Below are 11,049 nucleotides of genomic sequence, written 5' to 3'. Positions count from 1 at the left end.
ACCGGGGCTGTCCCCGATCCTCCCCGGCCCCATTCGAGGCTGTCCCCGACCCTCCCCTGCCCCTCCGGGACCCCCTCCATGCCCCACACCTGATCCATTTGTGTTTAAAGCGTTTCCTGTAGCAAAAGGGGAATTCTTCCCCCCTCGCACCTGCAGCAGGTGTTTGCCCCGTACCTGCCTCTGTCCCAGGAACGAATAACGAGGGTTTTAACCCCATTTTCAGTTCAAACCTTTCCACTGGCACCAACACGACCCAGGGGAGATTATTTTTAAACCAACATTGCCACTAGAGAAAAAACCTGACCTGGGACTGCCCATGGATTAGGTGGGACAGAGGAGAGGGAAGATCCTGCACCCTTGGACACATCTTAAAAAGATTCTGACAGAAATCAAGAGGAACACTGGATTGTTTTGGCAAAGTGGAGTTTACCTAGCTGAGCTGGCAGGGATTTTAAGCAGAGTAAAGGATGCTGCGACTGAAATACTGAACTGGCATTTATTATCAAAGTCAGACTGTTTACATCTGTCAGGTCAACGAAATGCCACAACTACAAAAAAAGATTGTGCACATGGCAGTTCCAATGCAAAAAACCAGTAAAACGGGGCTCCCTCGGTTAAAAAAAGGACTTAAAATTACTCCAGAAAGCAACCGGGTCAGGCTGAACAGCTTTACATCCAGTCAGAGGAGGAGGTGCGGGGCAGCGGCGCAGGGCAAAGGTGCAGCCCCGCAGAGGTGCAGCGCAGCCCTGCAGAGGTGTGGGGCAGCCCTGCGGTGGTGCAGCGATGCAGGGCAGAGGTGCGGCCCTGCAGCAGCGCAGCCCTGCAGCAATGCAGCCCTGCAGCAATGCAGCCCTGCAGCGGTGCAGCCGCACAGCCCTGCAGCCGCACAGCCCTGCAGCGGTGCAACAGCACAGCCCTGCAGCGGTGCAGCCCTGCAGCGGTGCAGCCCTGCAGCGGTGCAGCCCTGCAGCGGGGCCTAGGCGTTGCGGTCGATCCGCACGTCGATCTCGCGGCCGCGCAGCTGCAGCCCGTTCATCATGCGGCACGCGCGCTCCGCCACCTCAGGCGACTCGAAGCGCACCACGCCGCAGCCCTTGGACTTGCCGTTCTCCATCTTGATGTCAGCATAGAGCACGTGGCCTGTGGGCACAGCAGGGTCAGCCATGCTGCATCCAGTCCCCCTTGCCCACCCCAAGGACTGCTCCCCGTCCTGGCTTTGGCACTCTCCATCCAATCCCAATTCCCTCAAGGACTGCTCCCCACCCTGGCTCTGGCACTCTCCATCCCATCCCAATTCCCTACACCAAGGACTGCTCCCCACCCTGGCTCTGGCACTCTCCATCCAATCCCCATTCTCCACCCCAAGGACTGCTCCCCGTCCTGGCTCTGGCACTCTCCATCCAGTCCCCATTCTCCACCCCAAGGATTGTTCCCCGTCCTGGCTTTGGCACTCTCCATCCTATCCCAATTCTCCACCTCCCCACCTTGGCTTTGGCACTCTCCATCCAATCCCCGTTCCCCACACCAAGGACTGCTTCCCACCCTGCCTCTGGCACTCAGAGCTCTGGGAGGTTATTTATATTAATTCCTCAGAGTGAGGACAATAACTCACCACATTCATTGAATTTATCTTTCAGCATTTTCCATGTAAAATCAAAAGGTAGCTGTGGGAAGAGAGAATTAAACCATTACTGATGCTCTGTTGAATGACCTCCAGGCACCCCCAGCTCCCCAAAAACAGAATCTATTCCAGAACAGCCACTGCCATAAAACCATGGGATCTCGGTCAGCCAGGAGCTCTCCTGGTAAGGAAATGGCTCCAGCTGTCCCCAAAGAGTGGCAGCATCCAGTATCAGACATTGTGACATCAACACATCAGTGACAATGATTGCCAGGGGTGGGAAAAGGGCAGGAGTGGGAGAAGGGGGCAGCACAAAAAGGAGAAGGAAGAAGGGGCACTCACATTTCTCACAAATATCTGACAGGCTTTCCGGGCCACGCCGGGCGCGGGGCCTCCGGCTCCTCCCAGGGACCCTGCAAAATTCCCTGCGAAGTTGCCCCGCTCCATGTCCATGGGCCGCTCGAAGTTGCTGCCCATGGGCAGCCCCATGCGCTCCATGCCTGCCCCCATGCCCTGCCCCATGGGCGGCCCCATCCTCTCCATGTTGGTGGCCCCGATGCGCTCCAGGCCCATCCTGTCCATGGGGGCGGCTCCCATCCTCTCTATCCCGATCCTGTCCATGGGCGGGCCCCCGATGCGCTCCAGCCCCGCGGGCATCCTCTCTATCACCTGCCCCATGCCCGTGCCCATGCCGGCGGGCACCATGCGCTCCAGGCCGATGCCCATCCTATCCATGCCCGCCCCCATGCGCTCCACGCCCGAGCCCATCCTGTCCATGGCGCCGCCCACGCGCTCGATGGCGGCGCCCATGCGCTCGATGCCGAAGCCGATGCCGGAGCCCATGCGCTCCATGCCCGGCCCCATGCGCTCCATGCCCGGCCCCATGCGCTCCAGGTTGGGCGCCAGGTGGTCGATGCCCAGCGGCGCCATGCGCTCCATGCCCGAGCCCATGCGCTCCACGTTGGAGCCCATGCGGTCCAGCACCAGCCCCATCCTGTCTATGTCCGAGCCCACCCGCTCCATGCCGTGCCCCATCCCGGCCGGGAGCCGCTCGATGCCCGAGCCCATGCGCTCGATGCCGGGGGCCATCCTCTCGATGCCGGGAATGCTGGCGTTGCCACCACCTGCAACACAGCACAGACAGCATCAGCAGGGCACAGAGCTGAGGGCTCCTCGCTCTGCTGGCATCAACTCCCATCGCTCAGAGCTCCCCCAGGCCAGGGCTCTGCGCCTGCAGGGTGAGGCAAACTCAGAGGCTCAGCTCAGATTGCCCTGCAGAGCTGCCCCAGCCCTGGGACCCCAAAATAAGGACATGGAGCTGCTGGAGAGAGCCCAGCCCTGGGACCCCAAAATAAGGACATGGAGCTGCTGGAGAGAGCCCAGCCCTGCGACCCCAAAATAAGGACATGGAGCTGCTGGAGAGAGCCCAGCCCTGGGACCCCAAAATAAGGACATGGAGCTGCTGGAGAGAGCCCAGCCCTGCGACCCCAAAATAAGGATGTGGAGCTGCCGGAGAGAGTCCAGAGGAGACCCCGGAGCTGCTCCCAGGGCTGGAGCCCCTCTGGAGCTCTGGGATTGCTCACATGGAGAGGAGAAGGCTCCAGGGAGAGCTCAGAGCCCCGTCCAGGGCTTGAAGGTGCTCCAGGAGAGCTTGAGAGGGACTGGGGACAAGGCATGGAGGGACAGGACACAGGGAATGGTTGCCTTGATTCTGAAATGTTGTGATTTGGTCATTAAACCAAATTAAATCTGGAAGTTGATGGAGGAGCTCTGCCTACTCAGAGATGTTTGGGTTCAGCTTTGCTCCAGAAATTCTGCAGTTTCATTACTGAGATTGTTCAGTATTTCCAGGGAACATTCTTGGAAGTTAAATGTGACACAGGCAGCAGGAGAAGTAGGATTTTGTTTTCACCGACAAAAATTAACAACTTCCCTGCAGCACTTAAAAACCAGACAGCAAATTCCTACAGCTAATCTAAAATCTGCTTTTTTTTTTATCTGTAACACCCCCATAATTTTTGTGAGCAGTTCAGGGATGAAAAACAGGCAGGAAATGGATTTCACATACTGCACTCACCTATTCCCCTCTCCAGGGTCTCTCCAAAACTCCGGGACATTCCCATCTCATTTCTTCCAAACTCCCTCTCAAATCCCCCTCCCATGGCTCGATCCATCTCTGCAAAGAGGAAGTGCAGAAGTTTGCAGGGGGTTTTATGGCCCCGAGAGAACATTTTACCACAGGAATCATCTTGAAAATTCACAGCACAGGAAGGTTTTTGTGATTTTGTCCTGATCATTCTGTCATGGCTTCAGGAGCCCAAAGCCTCAAGGAAAAGCAGGATTTACCCCAAACACATGGGAGGCTCTGGAGAGAGCCAGAATATTTCTGAATAAACCTTGCAAGGTCCCATCAATAAATCACTGGCTTTGTGCAGCTCAGAAACCACGAGAGACTTGGGGACACAACTGGAAAAAGCCCAAGTTATTCCCATAAAACTGAGAAGAGGCTTTTGGCAAGAGGGAGCAGGGAAGGCAGCAGGACACACCGAGGCCGCGCCTACCGCTCATCCTGCCCATGTTCATCCCGCCGGGGAAGCGGCCGATGTTCTCCATGCCACCAAAGGGACCTTCCATGCCTGAAAAACACATTTGGGGATTCTTCAGCAGGGCATTCCACACTGCACAGCCAGCAGCTGCTGCCACACAACGTTCCCACACAACTCCCCAGCACCAGCTCCCAAAAAGGGTCAGGATTTGGGCACAGCGTTATAAAAACCGTGGAATCAAAGAGTGGTTTGGGTCGGGATATTGGGGATCCAGTTCCAAACCCCAGGGATGGCACTTCCAGATCTCCTGAGCTAAGGAAGCACAGGCCATGTTTTATGGGATGGACCCGCCCTCCCCACACACCTGCAGCAGTTTGGATACCCAAAAAGGAGCAAATTCTTGCTGAATTGGGGATGATTGCCCAGCACACCAATTCCTGCCACACACACACAGCTCAGTCTGCAGGACTTGCACAAAGGCCAAGCTATGAACAGATCAAGAACCACAGCTTACCTCCCATTTTATTCATTCCAAAGCCCATGCCTTCCATTCCCATTCCTCAAAATAAAAGAGAAAGCTTTATATAGCAGGTGTCACCCAAGAAATTCCAGCCAAAGGCTGCAGAACTCAAACCACACAACACATCCATGGCTTGGGCTGAAGAGCTTACATGGGATAAGTCTGAGGAGATTTCAACATTCCTGCTCAGAAAATCAAGCAGCAAAGGGGAAAAACCCACTGGCATTTCGACATGGAAAGCTGAGTGTGTGCTACTTTTTAGGTGGCTCTTTGAAACTTGTGCTATTTCAAGAGATCCTCACCAAAGATTTGCAAGCCCACTAGAGGTGTTAAAAGTGAGAGATGGTTTGGAGTTTCATGGATCTTTGCAGTGTCTGCTGCTCATGCTCAAGAGTCAGAAAATGAGAGCTGTGTCTTGACCACAGTGAAAAAAAAAATAAAAATGGAGCAGTTGGTTAAATTCAAGTTTCCATTATCAAGCTGAACAAAAAAAAAAAACTCATTTGGCTTTAACATTCCTAAGAAACTACCAACTTTTTGGGGAGGCAAACAAAGCTATCTACCTTCTACACAGCTTAAAGCTCTCATGAAACAAAAGCATAGGAGTAATCTTCTTACCTCCAGGTCCCATGTTGCCCATTCCCATGCCTTTGTTTAAATGATTTGCATCAATAGGTTGACCTCCAGGTCCTAATCCCATGCCAATACCACCAAGACCATCTGAAGGAAATATTCAGATATCAAAAAAGCCTTCTTTCCATAGTTTGACAAAACAGCAAGTTTTATTTCTTAAGTAATTGACTTTCATTCTCCAAAAAAAGCTTGCTGTGTCCCCCCTGTGGGGTGTGTACTGAAAGCAGGGAAGTGTGGAATAAATCAAGAGTAGATGTGTCTTGAAATAGGCTAAAAACTACCTCCAATTATTTGGTTTTATATTTAAATTTCCATCTTACTGCTGAGAAAACTTGGTTTGGAGCTGACTCCTGAAAAATAACTGGCTAGAACACTGCTTCATTTGGGCAAAGCCCTCATCTGAGGAGGGTGGAGTGGGCAATTTGGGAGAAGATCCCTAAAGCTGGGCACAGTTCTCAGGCCCCTTGCAGGGGAGAACTGAAGCACCCATGGGTCACTGACAGCCACCGATGGAATTGGAGCACACAGCCAGCCTCTCTCTGAGCAAACACAACAGGCACTCCCAGGCATGGAGCTCAAGCTGCCTTAAGGATTCCCCAGCCCAAAGAAAGAAGAAAAAGTCCTTTTTTCCTTTTTTTTTTTTCTTTTTTCCTGAAGCAGGAAGAAAGTTCTCTGCTTGCCACAAACACCAGCTCGTGGCATCCTCTGCCTGCAGGATTCCCTCGTTTCCAGCTCAGCACTGAACACAGGAGTGTTGAATCTTGTTTTAAAACAGCACAAGGTCCCCCTTCCCCGCCCCAGTAAAGGCCAAAATCCAGGCTTCCAGAGGGATTTAGGGAGTTTCACACCAAGGTAATGCAATTGGAACCCAATGACTTTGTCCTGAAGAGAGGAACATCCTTACAGTGACACTGCTGCTGAGGAGGGCCTTGACAGGCACTGAGAGCTGAACTAGGGAGGGACTAATTAATGATCATTAATAATGGGCAATTTAGCAGCACAAAACGGGTCTGGTTCCCAGGAAGAAAACAGCATCTGTGTGAATTCAGAGAATCCCAGAATGCCAGACTGGTTTGGGTTGGAAGGGACCTTAAAGCTCATCCACTGCCAGCCCCTGCCCTTCCACAGCCCAGGCTGCTCAGGACAATTCAAATTCCACCAACAGCCCCAATTTAGCTGCATTTGAACCAACTCAGCCTCCAGCTCTTCCAGTCCCAACTCTTCTCTTCAGTGTTCCAGTATCTGATCCCAGCATGGCCGAGGTTGGGAGGGGCCTCTGGAGGGCCTCAGCTCAGCCCAGGTCACATCCACAGCTTTGGGTATTCCCAGGGATGGAGACTCCTCAGGAGCTCTGAGCAACCCAGTCCCCCTCCCAGGAATGTCTCCTTACATCCACGTGGAGCCTGTGGATTTCCACTGCTGGTTTGGACTTGATCTTTTAGTTCATTCAAATTCCAAGTTGGAAGGAGCAGCTTGGGGCAGCCAATTATTCTGAATTTTCATCTCCTGGGGTTTGGTCGATGCTTTCTGCATCCTGCAGCTCCAAGAAGAGCCTGGTTCCCTCTTCTTTCCATATTTAATACATTGATAAGATCTCCTTTGGAAATGTGAAGGCCTGGAAGGCTCCCAGGTCCTGAATTCAGCCCTTCCAATTTAAGGGAGAACATTCCATTCCCAGAGCACCATCCCACAGAAGGAGGTGCTGATTCACTGTATTTCCATTAAATCCCACTATTAATGGAAGGCACTGGGATCTTGGAATTGCAATGGAGAGCTCTGGAAGCCTTGAGAAGGTGAATGTTTTAAGACAAGCTTCTGGCCATGAGCTGAAAGAAGTATCCAAAAAATCACTGAGCAGCTCTTCTTCACTATTCCCCTTTCTGAAATTATTCAGGAATTTGGATCCCAGTTTTCCAGTCTGAACCAGAGTTTTACTGGGGCTGGGACTGGTTCCCAGGTGCTGAACAGCCAAATAAAAAGCAGAAGATGTTGAATCATGCAGGGGACACTTACGAGGGAGTTGTTGGGGTCGCTCTGGAGGGAAGAAATCTCCCTTGGGGAAGGCTCGCTCATCCTAAAAGGAATTCAACATGTTAAAGCTGGCAAGGAAAGCAGGAAATTATCTCCCGATTCTTCAAACTTCGAATTAAAATACAGAAAATTCCAGTTAAAGCAGTCTTGACCGTAGTTTTGATTTGTCTTTTAGCAAAATAATCTGAATTAACCTTCCCTGATTGCATCAATCCAGTAGGCAACAGGCAAATCAAACATTTCCCCCCTCTGGATTTTGATCTATCCTGGGAACCACAAACTCCCCCCAGATGAGGAGGGCATTGCCAGGTCAGTGGGAATGGGGCTGTCCTCACCATTTTGACGTGCATGGGTCTGTCAAAGAGCAGCTGCCCATTGAACATGGCTGGGGGTTGTTAAGGATCATTGTTCAAACCCTGAGGGCTCCGACAGGGAGCACAAAAACCCCTCAGAACATCTCATCTCCTCAGTTATCATTCACAGATTATCTCAAATCCTTCTGCCTTCTCCAAAACTAAAAAGCTTTGAAATCCAAATACACTGAACATTCAAAAAAAAGGCTTTTGGAAATTAAAAAAATTATAAAACCACATTTCTGGGTAAGATTAAGTTCACAAAGAGAAACAAAACGTAACTCTAAGCCAGCCAAGTGTTTAAGTGTTTTCTCAGTCACTTTATCCATTGAAAACAGGGAGAAGTTCCAGAGCAACACCACATCCTGAAGTGTGCCATGCCAGCAAACCCTCTGCCCAAGTCTGGCTCACACAAGGTTTAGCAGGTGCAGTGCAGAAGGGAATTCACACTTACACAGAACTTTGGGAAAGGAAAGAGGGAGTATTTTCTTCCTATCCATATCATAACCAGGAGCTGAGAGAATAATATTTGGAATTTTATGGCGGTTTGGTTTCTAGGTGGCAAATCATTGCTTGGCCAGTGAAAGGGAACAGGAAAACACCAGCTCCATGTGCCTTGGCACAGGGACCTTTTCCCTTTCCGGACAATTGCATTTTAATGCTAATTACAACCTAGAGACAGAAACTCATCTGAGATAGAAATACATTTATCCACATAGGAAAGAGAATTTCCTTTGCTAAAGATCCTGAGCAAACTGCAACAACTCCTTCAGGAAGGAAAAGCAAAAGAGCGACAAAACTCCATTTTCCATCCACTACAACTTGACCTTCCCTGCCATGGCAACATCCCCCTTTGGAATACAATTCCCCCTGTGCCCTGCTGTGTCCCCCAGGTCCCCTGGCCCATTCCCAGGCTGCTGCCAAGGATACAGATGGCCTGCACGGCCTCGATGGCCTGCTCGAAGGTGACGGTGCCGATGCCGCGGCTCTTGCCGTCCTTGTCCTCCAGGATGTCGGCCCGCACCACCACCCCAGCCATGCTGAACACCTCCTTCAGCTTCTTCCAGCCCACCTTGTAGTCCAGCTGGAAAACAGGGCAGCGTTGGAAATGCAAGAGAGAAAACAGCTTTAGTGGGCTCCTGTCCTTGCCTGCTATTGGCATTGAAGCTGTCAGAGAGCTGAGATAAAATTCAATTAAAGCACACAGGTTTGTTCAAAAAATCCCAATTAACAGACACCGTGGTACACCTTAACTGAGAACCTCCTTTGCACAGAGAATCAACAGGACACAGAGGAGCTTTTCCTGGCATTGCCAAGGCTTTTCCTGCCTCAATTTGGCCCGGCTGAGAGGCTCCTGTGCAGGACCTGCAGCAGGGGGTGCCCAGCACTCACGTTGGCCACGAAGACGGTGCTGCCGAGGCGGCCGGCCTGCAGGGCGTGGATGATCTCGTTGGGGATGTTGGGGTTGTTCAGGATGCTGGGGGGGATGTTGATCATGCCAGGGCCGCCAGGGCCGGGCCCGATGCCCATCCCTCCTGCTGCCATCACCTTCTGCATGGCCCTCCTGGCGTGCTCCCCGTCGGGGTCCTGGGACACACACACACACACAAACACTCAGATCAGACCCCCCATCACCACTGCCAGTGCCAGGGCTCCAGCAGGCACACACAGGAGTTTCCCTTTATCCCAGGATATCTGCTCCCTAAGCATTCCCAGCCAACTGCCTCCCTTTCATTGTCAAATTATTTTATTTTAGCCAACACCCAGCACCCTTTTATCATTTAAATGATACCTTTATGTCACAGACATATTTTATGAAAAATCCTTTCATTAGAATCTTTTCTCCTGAGAAGCTGGGAAGTTTCAGCTTCTCCATGTTTTGGAATGTGATTTGAAGAATTGTTTACCCAGCATGTGAAATTGTTTTTACTTGATGACCAATGACAGCCACCTGTGTTGAGGCTGTGAGCAGTCACAAGATTTTATTCTCTATTTCTTTCTATCCTTCTGATGAAATCCTTTCTTCTATCCTTTTAGTATAGTCTTAATATACCATTTTAATATAATATATATCATAAAATAATAAATCAGCCTTCTGAAACATGGAGTCAAGATTGGCATCTCTTCCCTTGTCAGGGTTGCCTGCAAATTCAACACCTTTATTATTGGTACCCTTTATTATTGGAGTTATTCCTCCCCAGGCATTTCCCTGGTTCTCAAGGTGTTTATCCATCATTAACACCAAGAGCAAACCTCTGTTACACCTGTTCCAAACCCTGATAAAGCCCCAGTGCCACTGGAGAGGGTTTGGAATGAACTCCCAGGACTGGCTGTCAGTAGCAAAGCCATTAAAATGGAAACACATCTTTGAGGTATCCCAGGAAAAAGCTGATTCTATGGAATTGTTGGTGGAATCCATTCATTCTGATGCAGAATTCAAAGGGAAGCTTGTAAAGAACAAACATGGAGGTTTCTGTGCCAAATCATTAACAAAGGAACTGCAATTAAAGCCAAACTCCTGCTTTGTCCTCACATCAAATTTAGTCTTGATAATCACAAGTTCAGCACTGGTTAAAACGATTAGAAAAAGGCTGACTGGGGGTTTTTATCCTATTCAAGTCCTGCTTTCTGTCCATGATCCTCTGAGTCAGCCCTAAACCCTTAACAAGAACTCCCCCTTCCCCTTCTGCCAGAACAGATCCCCTCCTTACCTCTTTCACTTTCAGGGGTCTCCCACCAAGACTGTGTTTGTTCAGAACTTCAGCAGCCTTCTTCATGCTCTCCTCCATCTTGAACTCAACCACCCTGTGGGGACACAACACAGCTCAGGCTCTGTTTGAAGAAGCCTCCTTGGATTTCTGGTAAAAAATTCAGAGTGAACTTACGCGCATCCCTGGCGAGGCGATTCCCCAGGGCAGTCACAGGGAGGAGGGAAGAGAGAAGAAATAAAGTCAGTGAGAGCCCAAATCACACACAACTATTTTATTATTAAAGCCAAATCACATCAGTTAAGCCCTACCAGCGAAAATAAATGTAACCTTACACAGGCAAGCCTCCAATAGTGGAATTCCATAACTTCTTATGCCTTAACAGGATTAACCTGGGGTCTCTGAGCTTGTAACAAACACTAAATCCCGACTCTCCAAGAAATGCCACACGCTTCCTGTGACCTGCTCTTCCCTGGCATACAGCAAAACCCTCCACATTCTCACCCTACATCCATATCCTTCAGGACACTTAGGAGTGCTCCTCTTGTCTTCCCTGATCCTGGGCTCAAGGCCCATGAAGGCACTGAACGATTACATTTAGGAATTTCCCTCTCTCTCTACTGGCCCAGGAAGTGGA

The 11,049-nt window shown here is 50.6% G+C and overlaps 1 protein-coding gene across 4 annotated transcripts; it reads right to left on the bottom strand.

Moving 5' to 3' along the window:
- Positions 1-477: 477 nt before the first annotated feature.
- On the bottom strand, positions 478-10,667 carry LOC118696992 (heterogeneous nuclear ribonucleoprotein M). Of its 4 annotated transcripts, none has more exons than XM_036399419.2 (13): positions 10,590-10,667; positions 10,416-10,509; positions 9,097-9,291; positions 8,635-8,788; positions 7,687-7,736; positions 7,334-7,394; positions 5,306-5,407; positions 4,682-4,726; positions 4,168-4,257; positions 3,699-3,797; positions 1,964-2,745; positions 1,613-1,664; positions 478-1,140 (listed from the first exon to the last, which is right to left on the bottom strand). In XM_036399419.2, exons 2-13 carry the CDS (start codon positions 10,491-10,493, stop codon positions 977-979), a joined length of 1,872 nt encoding a protein of 623 aa, XP_036255312.2. In that variant the 5' UTR covers positions 10,494-10,509; positions 10,590-10,667; the 3' UTR covers positions 478-976. The 4 variants fall into 4 exon arrangements, with proteins under 4 accessions (XP_036255312.2, XP_036255313.2, XP_036255314.2 ...); XM_036399420.2 differs by having other exon boundaries at positions 4,183-4,257; XM_036399421.2 differs by lacking the exon at positions 5,306-5,407.
- Between the last annotated feature and the right edge of the window lie 382 nt (positions 10,668-11,049).

This window comes from Molothrus ater, chromosome 26, assembly GCF_012460135.2.
Source record: "Molothrus ater isolate BHLD 08-10-18 breed brown headed cowbird chromosome 26, BPBGC_Mater_1.1, whole genome shotgun sequence".
In the NCBI taxonomy this organism is placed as follows: domain Eukaryota; kingdom Metazoa; phylum Chordata; class Aves; order Passeriformes; family Icteridae; genus Molothrus; species Molothrus ater.
This window is presented reverse-complemented; position numbering and strand designations above follow the sequence as displayed.

Bases quoted from the DNA above. Each gene is read 5' to 3' on its own strand.
- LOC118696992 (XM_036399419.2), bottom strand. From the start codon at position 10,493: ATGGAGGAGAGCATGAAGAAGGCTGCTGAAGTTCTGAACAAACACAGT. The intron at 7,737-8,634 runs GTATCCTTGGCA...AACAACCCCCAG, and splicing joins CGAGGCCGTGCAGGCCATCT to CCATGTTCAATGGGCAGCTG. The intron at 5,408-7,333 runs GTAAGTGTCCCC...TATTTCCTTCAG, and splicing joins GCGACCCCAACAACTCCCTC to ATGGTCTTGGTGGTATTGGC.